Source organism: Geotrypetes seraphini, chromosome 5, assembly GCF_902459505.1.
Source record: "Geotrypetes seraphini chromosome 5, aGeoSer1.1, whole genome shotgun sequence".
NCBI classification, from domain to species: domain Eukaryota; kingdom Metazoa; phylum Chordata; class Amphibia; order Gymnophiona; family Dermophiidae; genus Geotrypetes; species Geotrypetes seraphini.
The window spans coordinates 28,737,744-28,756,264 of NC_047088.1; the positions used below are offsets into that span (position 1 = coordinate 28,737,744).

At 37.4% G+C, this 18,521-nt stretch overlaps 1 protein-coding gene across 7 annotated transcripts in view; it reads right to left on the bottom strand.

Annotated features, from left to right (window-relative positions):
• LOC117361316 overlaps window positions 1-18,521 on the bottom strand; it is a 192,098-nt gene that overhangs the window by 134,877 nt on the left and 38,700 nt on the right. For all 7 annotated transcript variants that reach the window (XR_004539627.1, XR_004539626.1, XR_004539628.1 and 4 more), the window contains 2 exons: window positions 17,851-18,073; window positions 12,528-12,670 (listed from right to left, as the gene is read on the bottom strand). Coding sequence is in view for 1 of the 7 variants with exons in the window: in XM_033946481.1 (XP_033802372.1) it covers window positions 12,528-12,670; window positions 17,851-18,073 (366 nt within the window). In the remaining 6 variants the exon portion in view is untranslated. The remainder of the gene's footprint in view (window positions 1-12,527; window positions 12,671-17,850; window positions 18,074-18,521) is intronic.

An 18,521-nucleotide genomic window follows, 5' to 3' on the forward strand; every position in this document is an offset into this window, starting at 1 on the left:
AGTGGGACGCTTATTACCTGATGTCATATTCGCTTTTTGAGAAGTTTTAATTTACTTTTTTTTTTGCTCGAAGTCTGGCAAGACCTATCACAGGCCGCACAGTGGTATAAATTGATATCTGGATTTATGAATAAAAAACCAAAGACCGGTCTTAGAGACATTTGGAGTATTGAGGTTAAGCATCAAATTTCTGCATCTCAATGGCTACGAATTTGGTCTTGGAGAATGAGATGTACAGTGTCCGCATCTATGAGACAAACTTGGTTCTTTTTGTTACATAGAGCATTTTGGACCCCAGTTCGATTACAAAAGTTGGATAGCTCCAAGTCTAATAGTTGTTGGCATTGTAATCTGAAAGCAGGAGATCTGGATCATTTAATATTCTATTGTCCCTGTATCATGGCCTTCTGGAAATCAATTTGGTCTCAAATTAATTGTTTATTAGAGAACCATGTCAATGAGAACAAAGAGCCAAATTTCATCAAGCAATAATAAACTTTTATTGATTATGACAGGAGTCGCCATACAGCATATCACCAGTAATTGGAAGAATTACAGTAGGCTCAACTATACATTCTGGTGGAATTCGTTATGCCACATTTATAAAATGGAAAAAATAATTGCTACAAAAATAATTGCTACAAAAAGGGAATTATAATAATTTTAAAAAGATCCGGGGGCCATTGACAACTTATTGTAATGAATAGATGCCATTTTCCATTGAAAGTACATTTAAAAATATGGGGGAGGGGGGTATAAAGGTTTTTTTAAAGGTTTAATCAATAGATAAGTATGTAATATTTATATGATATTTTTTATTAAAATATTAGTGGGAAGGGTGGGTGGGAGTAAATTTATGTATTTAAGATGATAATAGAAAGAAATTCAAGTGATGTGTTCAGTTTCAAATGTTGTAATATTGTATGCTTGATGAAAAAATGAATAAAGAATAAAAAAAAAAAAAAAAAAAGAAATTCATTTTCTCCTGTACTCTGCTAAACAGAAAAGATGTGTCTACCTTGGGAAATGTACAATTCAATCCTTAAAAATGATTAAGTAAAAATATTTTTTATTTTCTACCTTTGTTCTTTGAGCATTTTCTTTTTCTAACTGAGTGGTCCCAGCTTCTTTTCCACTTTCCTTGTGTCAATCTTCTCATAAATTATTTTCCAGATGGCATTTCAGTTTCTTCTCTCTTCTCTTGTCTTCTTTTCATTCCTTTTCTACATCTGTCTGGCACTGATTTTTCTTTTCCCACTTTTCTCTTCGCTGCATGTATATCATAGAAACATAATAGCAAAGGCCAAATGGCTCATCCAGTCTGCCCATCCGAAGCATCCACTATCTCCTCCTTTCCTTAAAAGATCTCAAGCGCCTGTCCCATGCTTTCTTAGATTCAGACACTGTCTTGGTCTCTACCATATGTACTGGAAGACTGTTCCACGCATCTACCACCCTTTCTATAAAAAAGTATTTCCTTAGATTACTCCTGAGCTTATCACCTCTTAACTTCTACTTTTGATTACTATATATTTTTAATATAACCTTTAATATATAATGCAATTCCCTCTCCTTTTCTTCCTACCCTGTCTTTCCTAACCAGATTATAGCCCAGTATAACTATATTCCAGTCATGGTTCTCTGTGAAACACATCTCTGATTGCCAGTAAATCCAAATCAGCTTTTTGATTTTGCTCTTTATTCTCCCTACTTCTCATCCGCTAATCCTTAGTCTCCTTTTCATCTCTTATCTGACATTTCCTATCTCCCTCTCATCCCCTCTCCAGCTCTCTCATTATCCCCATCTCTCTTCCTCTCCAGTCTCCTATTCCTCCTCTATCTTTCACCAACTCCATGGTCCCCTAATTCCATCTTTTATTGACTCTCTGTTCTCATCTACCCTTCACTGCCTCTCATCTCCTTACCAGCCCCAGCTCTTTCCGTGTCTCCTCCTGTATGTGAATTCAAGAAAACATGGGACAAGGATGGAGGATTTCCGAGGGAGAGAAAAGGACTGTAGAGCTTAGTAGTTCATATGGATGGGCAGAATAGCCATACATAGTAACATAGTAGATGATGGCAGATAAAGACCCGAATGGTCCATCCAGTCTGCCCAACCTGATTCAATCTAAAAATTTGTTGTTGGTTTTTTTTCTTAGTTATTTCTGGGCAAGAATCCAAAGCTCTGCCCGGTATGGTTCTTAGGTTCCAATTACTGAAGTCTCTGTCAAAGCTCACTCCAGTCCATCTACACCAGGGATCTCAAAGTCCCTCCTTGAGGGCCGCAATCCAGTCAGGTTTTCAGGATTTCCCCAATGAATATGCATTGAAAGCAGTGCATGCACATAGATCTCATGCATATTCATGGGGAAATCCTGAAAACCCGACTGGATTGCGGCCCTCAAGGAGGGACTTTGAGACCTCCATCCTCCCAGCCATTGAAGCCCTCCCCAGCCCATCCTCCACCAAACGGCCATATACAGACACAGACCGTGCAAGTCTGCCCAATGCTGGCCTTAATTCTTCAATATTTACTATTATTTTCTGATTCTAGATCCTCTGTGTTCCTCCCATGCTTTTTTGAACACTGTCACCATCTTCATCTCCACCACCTCTCTCAGAAGCACATTCCAGGCATCCACCACCCTCTCCGTAAAGAAGAATTTCCTTACATTGCTCTTGAGTCTACCACCCCTCAACCTCAAATTATGCCCTCTGGTTTTACCATTTTCCTTTCTCTGGAAAAGATTTTGTTCTACGTTAATACTTTTCAAGTATTTGAACGTCTGAATCATATCTCCCCTGTCCCTCCTTTCCTCATACGTCTTTTGGCGCAAACCTCCTATCATTTTCGTTGCCCTCCTCTGGACCTCTTCAAGTCTTTTTGTGTCTTTCATCAGATACAGTCTCCAAAACTGAACACAATACTCCAAGTGGGGCCTCACCAACGACCTGTACAGGGGCATCAACACCGTCATTCTTCTACTGATTACGCCGCTCTTTATACAGCCCAGCATTCTTCTGGCAGCAGCCACCGCCTTGTCGCACTGCTTTTTCGCCTTTAGATCTTCAGACACTATCATCCCAAGGTCCCTCTCCCCATCCGTACATATCAGCCTCCCACCTCCCAGCATATATGGCTCCTTCCGATTATTAATACCAAGATGCATTACTCTGCATTTCTTTGCATTGAATTTTAGTTGCCAGATATTAGACCATTCCTCTAACTTTTGTAGATCCTTTTTCATTTTTTTCCACTCCCTCCTCAGTGTCTACTCTGTTACAAATCTTAGTATCATTAGCATAAAGGCAAACCTTTCCTTCTAAACCTTCAGCGATGTCACTCACAAACAAATTGAACAGGATTGGCCCCAGCACCTGAGGGACTCCACTACTCACCTTTCCTTCCTCCGGGCGACTACCATTAACCACCACCCTCTGGCATCTGTCCATAAACCAGTTTCTAATCCAGTTTACCACTTTGGGTCCTAACTTCAGCCCTTCAAGTTTGTTCAAGAGCATCCTATGAAAAACCGTGTCAAATGCTTTGCTGAAATCTAAGTAAATTACATCTAGCATATGTCCTTGATCCAGTTCTCTGGTCACCCAATCAAAAAATTCAATCAGGTTCGTAAAGCCATATTGCCTCAGATCCTGTAATCCATTAGATTCAAGGAAGTACACTATCCTTTCTTTCAGCAACACTTCCATTATTTTTCCAACAACCGAAGTGAGGCTCACCGGCCTGTAGTTTCCTGCTTCATCCCTGTGACCACTTTTGTGAATAGGGACCACATTCGCTCTCCTCCAATCCCCAGGAATCACTCCCGTCTCCAGAGATTTGTTGAACAAGTCTTTAATAGGACTCGCCAGAACCTCTCTGAGCTCCCTCAGTATCCTGGGATGGATTCCGTCTGGTTCCATCGCTTTGTCCACCTTCAGTTTTTCAAGTTGCTTTCCTCCGTGAACAGTGCAGAATCTACTCCATTTTCTTGTGTAACTTTGCCAGACAACCTCGGTCCTTCTCCAGGATTTTCTTCTGTGAACACAGAACAGAAGTATTTGTTTAGCACATTCGCTTTTTCCTCATCACTCTCCACATATCGGTTCCCAGCATTTTTTAGTTTGGTAATTCCATTTTTCATCTTCCTCCTTTCACTAATATATCTAAAAAAAATTTTGTCTCCCTTTTTTACATTTTTAGCCATTTGTTCTTCTGCCTGTGTTTTCGCCAGACGTATCTCTCTCTTGGCTTCTTTCAGTTTCACCCTGTAGTCCTTTCTTCACTCCTCTTCTTGGGTTTTTAAATATTTCACGAACACCAACTCTTTCGCCTTTATTTTCTCCGCCACTAGTTTGGAGAACCATATCGGCTTCCTTTTTCTCTTGTTTTTATTGATTTTCTTCACATAAAAGTCCGTAGCCATTTTTATTGCTCCTTTCAGCTTAGACCACTGTCTTTCCACTTCTCTTATGTCCTCCCATCCTAACAGCTCTTTCTTCAGGTACTCTTCCATTTTATTAAAGTCCGTACGTTTGAAATCTAGGACTTTAAGTATTGTGCGGCCGCCCTCCACTTTAGCCGTTATATCAAACTACTTCCTAGGTGAGCACCCACTCGAACATTAGAGATACTCTCTCCATTTGTGAGGACCAGACCTAATATCCTGTTTCCAACAGTAGCCAATGCAGGTCACCTGTACCTGATAGAAACCCAAACAGTAGCAACATTCTATGCTATTGATCCCAGGGCAAGCAGTGGCTTCCCCCTTGTCTGTCTCAATAGCAGACTATGATCTTTTCCTTTAGGAACGTGTCCAAACCTAACTGTTACCACATCCTCTGCCAACTAGTTCCAGAACTTAACTATTTGTTGAATGAAAAAAATATTTCCTACTGTTGTTTTAAAAGTATTTCCATATAATTTCATTGAGTGTTCCCTAGTCTTTGTAATGTTTGAAAGAGTAAAAAATCAATTCACTTATACCTGTTCTATACCACTCAGGATTTTGTTGACCTCAATCATACCCCCCCCCCCTCCTCAGCTGTCTCTTTTCCAAGCCGGAGAGTCCTAACCTCTTTAGCCTTTCCTAAAATGAGAGGAATTCCTTCCAAAATTTGAAACTTTTCTAATTCCGCTATATCTTTCTTGAGATACAGCAATCAGATTTGAATACAATACTCAAGGTGAAGTTGTACCATGGAGTGATAGAGGCATTATAATATTCTTGGTCTTATTTACCATTCCTTTCCTAATAAATCCTAGCATCCTGTTTGCTCTTTTGGCCGCCACCACACACTGAGCAAAAGATTTCAGTGTACTGTCTATAATGACACCTAGATCCTTTTCTTGGGTGCTGCCCGTTAAGGTGGACCCTAGCTTCTGGTAACTATGATCTGGATTATTCTTCTCAATGTGCATCACTTTGCATTTGTCCACATGAAATTTCATTTACCAAGTCTTTTAATTTCCTAAGGTCTTCCTGCAATTTTTCACAGTTCGCATCTATTTTAACAATTTTGACTTTTTCATGTTGTCATTTTTTTATTTTATTTGGATGAAGTTCTTTATTGAAAATACCAAAGAAGTAAACAGTTATTTTTTTTTTTTTTTTTTTTTTAATTTTTATTTATAGATTTTCCATTCTTACAATATCTGATTCATAGTAAATATAATTAATTATTACATATCTAGTATACTATCATTAATAAATCATAGTTTTTAAAATATAATATGATAAAGATTATACATTAACATAAAAATATAAATCCCTCCCCCTTTTTATATAACATGTTTCCAGTAATTAATCAAATCCCACCCCAATCATATATAATTTTTATCAATGTGCTAAGAAATCTAATCATTAGAATAATTAGTCAATGGTTGCCAAATTTTCTTGAAATTAAGAAGATTCCCTTGTTGTAACGCTAATTCTTTTTCCATTTTATAAATATGACAGACAGAATTCCACCAGAACGTAAAATTTAATTTGGTATAATCTTTCCAATTTTGAGTAATTTGTTGCATGACGACTCCTGTTAATATTAATAATAGCTTATTATTATTTGCTGAAATCAGACTCTTAGTTCTCATTGCAGTGCCAAATAATATGGTATCATATGAGAGTCCTACATAATTCTCTAGTAACTTATTAATTTGGGGCCAAATTGAATTCCAAAATGCGTTTACACAGGGACAGAAAAAAATTAAATGATCTAACGTCCCTATTTCCAATTTACAATGCCAGCATCTATTAGATCTAGTACTATCTATCTTTTGCAGGCGCGTTGGGGTCCAGAACACTCTATGTAATAAGAACAACCATGTTTGATTCATAGATGCTGATTTTGTAGATCTTAATCTCCAGGACCAAAATCGTGGCCATTGAGACTCAGAAATTGTCTGACCAATCTCAATACTCCAAATATCCCTAAGACCTGTTTTCTTTTTTTTTTTTAAAAATCCGTATATCAATTTGTACCATTTTGCGGCTTGGTGACCCAAAAAATCCGCCTGGAAACATAGAACCTGTAGACTATATTGATTATTAAGATTTTTCCATTCAGGGAACCCTACCTGAATGGCCTGCTTCAATTGCATCCATTTAAAATATTGTGTTTTATTTAATCCAAATTTATTTTGCAATTGTGAAAAACTAAGCAGTGAACCTTCTGAAATGACATCATTCAATGTTCGTATTCCTGCATTTATCCATTGTTTCCAGACGATTTTAAATCTGCCAATTCTGATCCTGGAGTTTACCCATATTGATTGATTTAGAGATTTAGCAATAGGTTCTGGTGACAGATTACTGATGTATCTCAATGTTTTCCAAGTGTCAAATAAAATTCTGTGGTCTTTGTATCTTTTAGGCATTGTTATAGTTATTAACTGTTCTGGATATAAAGGGAACAGGAGCCGCCATTCTAAATACAGCCAATCTGGTACATTTTCTAAAAGATCTGGGAGGATCCAATACATACCCTGTCTTAAAATATAGGCTTGATGATACCTATAAAAATTTGGAAAATTTACCCCCCCTTCCATAATTGGTCTTTGTAATGATACTAAAGCGATTCTTGGTCTTTTCCCACACCAAACAAATTTTGTAAGAATATTGTTAAGTTTTTTATAAAATGACCCCTGAAAAAATATTGGTATCATACTCATTTGGTAACAAACCACAGGCAATACCATCATTTTAATTGTTTGAATTCTTCCCCACCAAGAAAGATGTAACGGATTCCATTGCTCACACATTTCTGTTATTTTTTTTAATAAAAGTTTTTCATTCTCTTTGACTGTATCTTCAATTGTATTTTTGATCATAATTCCTAAGTATTTAATTCCATCTTCTTTCCAAATAAATGAATATGGATCAAATAATCCTTTGGTACAATGAACATTGATTGGGAGAATTTCAGATTTGTTCCAATTAATTTTATATCCAGAAAAAGTACCATATTTTTCTATTAAATTAAGTATACATGGAATAGTAGTTTCCGGTTCTCTTAAATATAATAATATATCATCTGCATATGCAGATAATTTAAATTCAAAACTGGTAAATGATATTCCCTTTATCTCCCTAGTTTTGTTTATTGCAATTAATAAAGGTTCTAGGACAATATCAAAAAGTAAAGGAGACAGAGGGCATCCTTGTCTAACTCCCCTATGCAAGTTAAATCTATTTGATAAATTATTGTTAATATATAATCTTGCTCCAGGAGAGCTATACAATGTCTGAATCATTTTAATAAAACCGGATCCTATACCAAACCATTGTAAAGCTTGGTATATAAAATTCCATTCCACTCTATCAAAGGCTTTTTCTGCATCTAAAGATATTAAAAAAGCTGGATCATTTATATTTTTTGCTAAATTTAATGAGTGGAATGCTAATCTAGTATTATTTGATGAATGTCTTTTAGCAATAAATCCTGTTTGATGTACATCAATAATGAAAGGAAGAGCTTTTGCCAATCTTAATGCTAATACTTTAGCCATTAATTTATTATCCACATTCAATAATGAAATAGGCCTGTAATTTGAAACCAGAGTAGGATCTTTGTTTGGTTTTGGTAAGACTATAATTATCGATTCTGCCATAGTACCAGAAATATTTTCATTCTTTATTTGATATTGATACAAATTTAACAGATGTGGTAATATTATATTTTGGATCCAACTCTAAGAGACTTCAATGCTGTTTCTAACTCTTTTAAAGATATAGGTTCTTCTAAACTTCCTTTTATATGATCTGGAATATTTGGTCCAATAAATGAATTTAAAAAAGTTAATCCGTCTTGTTCTTTATTTTTATAAGAATTAGAAGTGTATAATTCTTTGTAAAAATCAAGAAATTGTGTTATAATATCTTTTGTGTTGGTATGTGTGTTACCTTGTGTATCTTTAATTGCAATAATCTTAGATTTTCTTTTCTTTACTTTAAGAAAATTTGCTAATAATTTCCCCGCTTTATTTGAATTTCCATAATATTGTACTTGTTTATTGAAAATGTCTTTCCTCACAATTTGAGAAGAAATCTCATTATATTTAACTTTTAATTTTAATATTTCTTGTAATGTATTATTTTCCCATTTCTCAATTAATTTATTTTCTAATAATTTAATTTGCTTTCCCATCTCAAGAAATTGTTTTTTTTTTGTTTATTAATAAATGTTGAATATGAAATAATATTTCCTCTCATAGTTGCTTTAAAAGCATCCCATAAGATCTCAGCATTAATAGTATCTGATTCATTAAATTGAAAGAATTCTTGCATTTTTATTTTAAAATCTTCAAGAAATTTTGAATCCGCTAGTAAATCATTATTAAATCTCCAAATTGAATCAAAGTTTTCAACATCATAATTTTGAAGATTAATCCACACACCAGCATGATCTGAAATTATAATGGGATCAATTACTGCTTTTAATACACGCTGCGCTATATTATTAGAAACAAATATATAATCAATTCGTGAAAAGGATTTATGGACCTGAGAACAAAAAGAAAATTCCTGTTCATTAAAATGAAGAATTCGCCATATATCTACTAAATCACAAGATAGTATCAAATTATCTAAGCCTAATGATTTCATAACTTTACTTGGTTTTTTATCCAAAATCGGATCCATTACAGCATTGAAATCCCCTGCTACTATTAAATTAGATGTAGCCAGTGGTAAAAGTAATTGTTGAATTTGTTTAAAAAACTCCATTTGATTCGTATTAGGAGCATATAAATTGAATAAATTCAGGGTTGTATTTCCCAGAACCATTTCGATATGTACCCATCTACCTAAGGGATCATAATTAATTAATTTAAAATCTGCATTACATTTTTTGTTTATTAGAACAGCCACTCCAGCTTTTTTCTTTAAAGCCGGTGCAAATAAACATTTAGAAATCCAACCTCCAGATAATTTTTTTGATTCAATTTCCGAAAGATGCGTCTCTTGAATGAAGTAAATGTCCGCATTTTGATTTTTAAGGAACGATAATAATTTCTTCTTCTTAATAGGATGATTTAAACCATTGACATTCAGCGAATACATTTTTATATCCATCTAATTAATAATTATGTTTTAACCAATATTCTATGATAATTTACAAGATTAGATCCTAGCACATTCAATAAAAATTTATCCCCTATCCCACCCATTATTTTCCCTCCCCCCCCCACCCATTATCATATTCTGATCTGGAACACGCATTGGTCATGCAAAACCTAAATCTCCATCCCCAGGCAACTAATAATTCATTATATTATTTAAAAACATATCTCTAAATTCAATACATTCTTTATACTTCCACCCTTATATAATTGAAAATTATATCCATTTAATCTATAAGATTTTATAAAATTACTAAGAATTATATATAGTTGATTCATAAAATTAATTTCAATATCATGCATACATGTAATATAATACTCTTAATAAATAAACATATTACAAATATAGCTCTTATTCTCTATATATCTGTTATTCATCATGTAAATTAAATATACCCATTTTTATAAAAATATTAATATTAATAATAAATGCATTTCAATCATTTTCATAGATCATCTTCATAATGAATTAATTTGAATGAATATTTGAATAAAATATACATTTTATATCAATAAATAAATTTTATAATGAACTCCTATTTTATTAATTATCTACCAATCAATTAATCAATTCCTTATTTTTCCATAATAAGTTAATATGACTAAATAATTGAATTAAATATAAATTTTATAATAGACACCTATTTTATTAATTAATCCCTTCAATAAATCAAATTCTTATCTTGTATATATTTCATAAAATTACAATCTTCTTACATAGAATTAAAATATTGTTTTTATAATAAATTAATATATTTCATTTTTAAGTCTTATTCTCAATATAACAAATTTTCCTTTCAATAATATTAATAATAAATTCATTGTAAATCATTTTCATTATTCATTAATCATAATAAGTTAATATGCTGATATAATTGAATAAACTCTCTATTCTGATTAAAATATATATTTTATATAAATAATTTAATTTTATAATTAATTTATATTTTAATAATTAAAAAAAATTTTTTTTTTCTTTCACTAGTATTAATGAATGTGGATGCAAATATTTTATTAATAATTAATTTGATAAAATAATATTATATTATTGCATCCAATATATCAATAAATTATCTTTCCAGTTAGTAAACATTTCTTATGTCTTATTTATTTATTTATTTTTTTTTTATTAATAATCTTCTTTATTTTTCCCTTTTTTCCATCTTCTTTCTTCTTTCTTCTTTCTTCAGCTGAATTGTTCCTTTTATTCTGTTTTTTATGTAAACATAGGTTCTTCTTGTGTCAAAAATTCTTTCAGTTTTGCAGGATCTTGAAAATATATGGATTTATTTCCACTGGATACTCTCATAGTGGACGGATAATATATTCCATATATGTAACCTTTTTCTTTTAACTGCTGTCTGAATGTGAGGAATTGTTTTCTTATATTTGCAGTATATTTAGCAAAATCAGGAACTAAAATCAGTTTTGATCCTTTATAATTTAAGTTTTTATTTGCTTTTGCCATTTTTAATATTTCCTGAGCATGTTGGTACCTTAATACCTTGAATATCAAAGGTCTTGGAGCAGCCTGGTTTACTGGCTTTCTTATGGGGATTCTGTGGGCTCTTTCTATCTCTAACGGCCATTTTGAATTGAGCTGAAGCAGTTTAGGTAAAAGATTTTCCAAGAATTGTACAGGATCTCCCCCTTCAATATTTTCAGCCAGACCTAAAATTCTGATGTTCTTTCTTTTTCCTCGGTTTTCCATATCCACCAATTGATTTTTTAAAGCTGCTACTTCTTTTTTATCTTTATCATACTCTTGTGTGAAGGATTCAAATTGCTCCATTTTTTCTTCCATCACTGCCATTCTCTGTCTTTCGGTTTGAATCTCTTGTTTCATGTTGAGAAGTTCTTCTTTAACTTCAGAGATTTTATTAGCATTTTCAGTCAGCATCAGTTTTATTTTGAACAGTTCAGTCATAATATCGGACTTTTCAGTGAGTTCTTCAGTTTCCATCGGGAACGGCACACTCGATGGTGACAGGGGAGTTACTTTTGTTCTTTTTGCTGATATACCCGATGTTGAAGGCTTTTCAGATTTTCCCTGCTTCATACTTGCCATTTCCGACGTTGTTTTATGTTATTTTTATATCGATCAGACAAAGTGAAAGTTTTATTTTTTTTCCGTTTGTTGCCTGGATACGAGGAGCGCTGCGGTTAAGCTGCCATATCGTGCGCGCTCCAAGCCACGCTCCGAAGTAAACAGTTAAATACTGGAACAATAAGCACCACATGAAAGAAAAAGCTGCTACATTGTCTAAAGAACAGCAAACACACTATCAGAGCCAATGGAATAGCACTGTAGCAATGAAAGTCAGTAACATGTCACAGGTGACAAAAATATACTGAAACCCACCCCCTAAAAAGAGGGGGAGGGGAGAAGAAAATGGAAAAGTTATTTTTAACATAAACAAGTAGGGTTACCATATGGCTCCAGAAAAAGGCGGACAGATTGAAACATCTGGGTTTTACTTCCATTGCTTTCAGTGGAATAAAACCCCAGATGTCTCAGTCTGTCCTCCCTACTTCCATTGCTTTGAATGGAAGTAAAACCCAGATGTCTCAATTATCCATCCTCTTTTTTTTCTGGAGCCACATAGTAACCCTATAAACAAGGCTGAGCAGAAGCTGAAAACAAAGGCAGACCAAGGAATAAAGATATGCGTTTTCATTTGGACTTTTTGTTGTTGTTGTTGATGGTTCAAATGAAAGGTGCACATCTGAAAAATGGCCATTTTTGAAAAAACAAGGTAGACAATTTGCAGTTTGGTACTGGATTTTTGTGCATATTCCACAAAACATCTATGCTTAGATTTAAACGCCATATAAAAAATGGCCCTCCACATCTTTTTCCAACTTGCAATGGATTCAAGGGCACTACTGTAATGTTTACTGCTCCTACCTTTCGAAGTTATAATCTCAATCAGAGAAAGGTTGAGGAGCTTGGGTTTCAAGAGCGAGGCAGGCAGCCAGTTGTCAGTACACACTTTGATATATCGTCTTAAGAAATCCATTTTCTTTTCCGGTGTCTGAAATATCAGCTCCCTGTGAAAGTACAGTTGAAATAAATATCAATTCTCAATTTTGAAACACTGCCTCAGTCCCACCAGAATGAGACTACTGCACGATATCATGTTTTCAGTTTGTCTTTAGATTAGATTTAACTGCAGCTGTTCCCAAGACAGATAAATGAGATTTAGCATAACTATGCAGCAACTTATTCAAAATCAGGCAGAATTATAGAAATGTAAATAATCTATTACATGCAAGACTAAAGTAACAGCATACAACTTGCTTTCAAGTAGATACAAGTACCATAGCACGTTGTGCATGTATTCCTGGATCGATGCCACAGCCCCCTTAACACCATGTTCACCTCCAACATGCACATGCAAAAGGCAATCACACTTATGCAGTTGCTGACACAGGAGATAGGAAGGCGACATGGTGGCAACAGGAGCAGGTGACAGCAGAACAGAGGTGGCTACTGAGAAAGAAAGAAAGGGCTATAGACTGTGCAGAATGACAAGAAGTTTGCAGGAGAGATTACATTGCTTTGGAGAAGGGGACTTTCAGAACTGTTAACTCACATTAACTGTGTTTGGACACCCAGGCAGCCAGAATGTGGGCTAGCAGGGTAAAGTGAAGAGTTTGCGTCTTTCCTTGATTCAATCTGGTCAAAGAGTGGAGGTAAAGCTGTTGAAGGCAGACTTTGAATCTTTAATCCTTCCATGAAAGATAACTACTACTACTACTCATTTTTCTAGTGCTATTAGAATCCCTAGTGTCTTAACAGAGGGGTCAAAGGAGTCATCCTGAGTTGATCTTGCCCCCTAGGCTGCCAGATTCAAAATGGCTCTAGTCTACTGCTAAAGGTCACCAGTGCTATTTTGAATCCAGCAGCCCAGGGGATGGATATGTCTGTGTGACAGGATGAATTGAAAGACTATATCCTATATAATAAAAGGCTAACTCGCGCATGCGCACTCCTATTTGCGTGTTCCGTGCGCTGTAGGTCTGTGGTCGCAGGAGTGCGCATGCGTGAGTCCCCAGCCTTCTTCCCAGCACCTACCTTGGCTGTTAGCAGCGGCGCCTCATCTCCTGTGGGGACCTCATGTGTGCTGTGTCTGTCCGTGGCCGCGGCTTGAGGCGTATGTGCCAGTTAGGTGCATCGGGCGACAGGAGCGGCGCTGGCGGCGGATGGCGGGAGGAGGGCTCATGGTCCTGCCGCCACTGCCGCTCCTGTTCACAGCGGCCTGCACGTCGCAGACTCCCCCCCCCCTTCCCGCAACAACCGCTACTGCTCCTGTTCAAAGCGGCCTGCTGAGGTTCGCGGCCGGCTGTAACGAACCTCGCAGGCCGCTCTCCACATGGTAGCACGTTCCCTCTGACGCGATCGCGTCAGAGGGAACATGCTACCGAGTTGGAGAGCGGCCTGCAAGGTTCGTTACAGCCGGCCGCGAACCTCAGCAGGCCGCTTTGAACAGGAGGATCAGCCACCACGGGGATCGTGAGAAGAGCCGCCGAAAAAAAACCTTCAGCCGCAGCAGAGAACCTTCAGCACGCAAGAAGGGAAGGGGAGGGGCCGAACGGAGCAGGGCAGCTCACGGTAAGAGAAGGGAATGGGGGTGGGGGGAAATGCTTCTATTGCTTCAGCAGGGACCTGGAGGGGAAGGGAAATATCACTGCTGCTTCTGCAAAGGAAAGTGGTGGGGGGGGAAGAGAAGGGAATGAGGGTGGGGGGAAATGCTGCTACTACTTCACAGGGATCTGAAGGGGAAGGGAAATATCACTGCTGCTTCTGCAAATAAAAGTGGGGGGGGGGGAGAGACAAGGAATGGGGGGTGGGAGAAAATACTGCTACTGCTTCAGCAGGGACCTGGAGGGGAAGGGAAATACCGCTGCTGCTTCTGCAAAGGAAAGTGGTGGGGAGGGAAGAGAAGGGAATGGGGGGTGGGTGGGGGAAAATGCTGCTACTACTACTTCACAGGGATCTGGAGGGGAAGGGAAATATCACTGCTGCTTCTGCAAAGGAAAGTGGGGGGGAGGGGAGAGAAGGGAATGGGGGGTGGGAGAGACAGAAAGAAAGACAGACAGACAAAGGGTGCCAGGGAGAGAGAGAGAAAAATTGCAGGAGGGAGAGACACAGAAAGAAAGGAAGAAAGAGACAGGAGCAGGGAGAGAGACATAAATAAAGACAGACAGCCATATATTCTAGCACCCGTTAATGTAACGGGCTTAAACACTAGTATATATATATATATATATATATATATATATATATATATATATATATATATATATATATATATATATATGTGTGTGTGTGCATGAAAACACACACATGCATGGCTCCTGTGAAATTTCTGAGGTCTGAGAACCAAGGAAACTGGGTTCAATTTCCACAGCAACTCTTTGTGACCACCAGGCAAGTCACTTAGGGCCAGATTCTGTAAACAGCACCTAAATCGGCAGCCATCTCCATAAACGGCAGCGGATGTGTGTCAGTCACAGGCACCATTTAAAGAATCTTGGCTAATTGGGGGATTGGGCATTTTGTGGTTGGGGAAGTGCAGGCTGCAAGACTCTGTCTCATGCTTTCCTTTCTGTGATTGTACAAGGATGGTGGGGGTTGGGTTGGGGGGGTGGTTTGGAGTTTTGTATATGGATGACACACATTGTGCCGTTGTATTGAGTTGTTTCTTTACTATCCGAAATCTTAGGCATCTGCAATGTAGGCCAGGGTTTTACTCCGGACACCCTCCCCTCCCTCCGGGCACTCGGACAGTCCTCTAAAAGGAAGACATGTCTGGGAATGGTGAATATATTTACATTAGTGTGATATACAGGCCCCCTTCACAGATGGAAAAAATGGACAGAAGTTTAATTGCAGACATTCAGAAGATATCTAAAAAAGGGGAAGTTTTACTAATAGGTGATTTTAACATGCTGGATGTTGAATGGGGTATCCTATTGCAGGGACTTCTAGAACAGTGTTTCTCAACACGCAGTACCTTAGGGGTACGTGAGCCGCTTGTTGGGGGTATGCACTGCCACAGATATTGCCTGCCTGCCATTCCAAGCCATTTCTGGGGATCTCTCCTTCCTGCCTGCCCCACTCCATCAAAGCCCCCCAGCCCCTACTCCTATAAGCTGGATCCGACCTCTTCCCAGTTCCCGATTCCCCCACCTACCAGTTCCCAGCCTCTGTATTTTAAAAACTTTGGGCAGCCAGCAGCGCAACGAAACCAGCCTCCTGCTATCTGCCAGTGCCCCGGAATTGTTCTTTCTGCAGCCTATGCAGAACGCTGCAGAAAGAACTTCTAGGGCACTGGCAGATGGCAGGAGGCAGGCTTCATTCTCGGTTCCCCCACCTACCAGATCCCCTCTGCTGTATTTTAAAATCTTCGGGCAGCCGGAGGCGAAACGAAGCCAGCCTGCCTGCCATCTGCCTGCCTATGCAGAACGCTGCAGAAAGAACACTTTTGAGGCAGGCAGGCAGGCAGACGGCGGGAGGTTGGCTTCATTGTGCCTCCAACTGCCTGAAGATTTTAAAATAAAGCAGAGGGAAGCTGGTAGGTGGGGGAATTGGGAACTGGGGAGAGGTCAGATCCAGTTGAGAGGAGTGGGGGCTGGAGTTGGGAATAAGGAAAGGATAGATGCTGCATGGGAATGGGGTGGGTGGGAAGGACAGATGCTGCACGGGCTGGGGGTAGGAAGGAAGGGAATGAGAGATGCTGCTGTTGGGTGAGAGAACAGGAAAAGAGAATTGTTGGATATAGGTTTGGAGTGATAGGGAAAGACATGGTACACATGGGGAAAGGAAGAAAGAGGAAAATTGGGCATGGAAAGAGAGAGGAGAGAGGAAGAGATGCATGGGGGAGAGAAGGATGAAAGGGAGAAATGTTGGATATGGTGGTGGAGAGGGAACAGAGAGACAGATTGAAGGGGATGCAAGGTGAGGAATATTGAACATAGTGATGGAGGGAGAGATGTGGCATTGTGCTGGAGAGGGGTGATAGAAGTAAGAATGGACATGGGGCTGGTGGGCACTGGGCAGTGGTGAAATATGCTGCACATACTCCAGGGGATGAGAGTGAGAAATGCTAGATGTGGCAGTAGAGGGGGTGGGAGAGATGCCTGGATCTCAAGACAGATGGATAGTGAGAGAGAGAGAGAGGGAGACATGTTGCCAATAGGGGTGGAGGAGGGAGGAAGAAAAGTTGGACTCATGGAGGGACAGAGAGAGATGTTGGTTGGGGAAGGGAATGAGGTCCGGAGATGAAGCATGCAAGAGGCAGAAAGAAAGAAATATTGGATGCACAGTCAGAAGGAAGTGCAACCAGAGACTCATGAAAACATCAGACAACAAAGGTAGGAAAAATGATTTTATTTTCAATTTAGTGATCGAAATGTGTCAGTTTTGAGAATTTATATCTGCTGTCTATATTTTGCACTATATTTGTCTATTTTTCTATAGTTGTTAATGAAGTGACATTGCATATTTTAAAGTCATCTGCATTGACCTCTTTGAAAACCCCCAAATATAAATGATAATTAAGATTTTCTCTGTGTACAGCAGTGGTCTCAAACTCGCGGCCCGGGGGCCACATGCGGCCCGCCAGGTACTATTTTGAGGCCCTTGGTATGTTTATCATAATCACAAAAGTAAAATAAAACAGTTTCTTGATCATATGTCTCTTTAGCTATAAGTTACAATATTATTATTAAGACTTAGACAAAAGGAAAGATTTATAAACTATAAAGAGTTTTACCTCATGCAAAATTGTCATTTCTTTAATAAGACATTAACTAATTTTTCTGCGGCCCTTCAAGTACCTACAAATCCAAAATGTGACCCTGCAAAGGGTTTGAGTTTGAGACCACTAGTGTACAGTGTGCTTTTTTAATTTTGTGGTTACCATTATGTATTAATAAGATTATATTGTGTGTATATGATAAATGGATGGAAAAAATTGCAATACAATTAGTACTATTATTATGGGGGTGGAGCCTGGGTGGGTCTGGGGTAGAGCTTGGGTGGAGGTACTTGGTTGACATTTGTTAGACACTTACAGGGTAATTAATTGGTTTGAAGAAATTGAGAAACACTGCTATAGATGTGACATTTTTCTTAGTTTAGAAATTTCACTTAAGGAAAGGTAGAAAGTAAATTTAGAAGAACCGAATGGAGAAAAAGTACATATTAAAGATAATGCTCTTACTTGGTTTGGCCAGTATTTTGTTTGCACTCTTGCAGGTGCTGGGTCAAAATGCAGATGAGAATCGCCACTATACGAGGGCCTCGGATGTGTTCTGTCTTCTGCTTGATGATGTCAATGGTAGCAATGAACTCCTTCACTACTAGCTGGTAAAGGGGCTGCAACTTGTAGGATTTTGAAGGAAAATTTCCAAGTGGAAAAATCCATAAATAAGCATATTCCAACACTGTCAAAAACAAAAAAGAATGCATCATTATCCTCAATAAAATATCAAGTTAAAATGTAACAAAATTCAATAGAAAAATCCAAGTTAATTACACATTCTGTTATTTACTTATTATATCATATGAGCAATCATAATTTCTGTATTGTCTGAATTTAAAACATTTTTTTAAAAAAAAGGAATATATCGTCATCCAAAAAAGATAGACATGCATTAATGTAAAAGCATGTTTATCTTAACACAAAGTCCATGTTCTCAGGAGTAAAATTCTGTAAAAGGCATTTCAAAAAAGGCACAAATGTACAGGCACCAACTCCATTTTCTTTTTTTTATATTCTTTATTCATTTTATATTTACATCAAGTGTACAGAAAGTAATAGCAAATTAACTTAATACATCATTTGAAATACCATAAATTTTTCCCAAAATAAAGTTTAGCCCCTTCCCACCC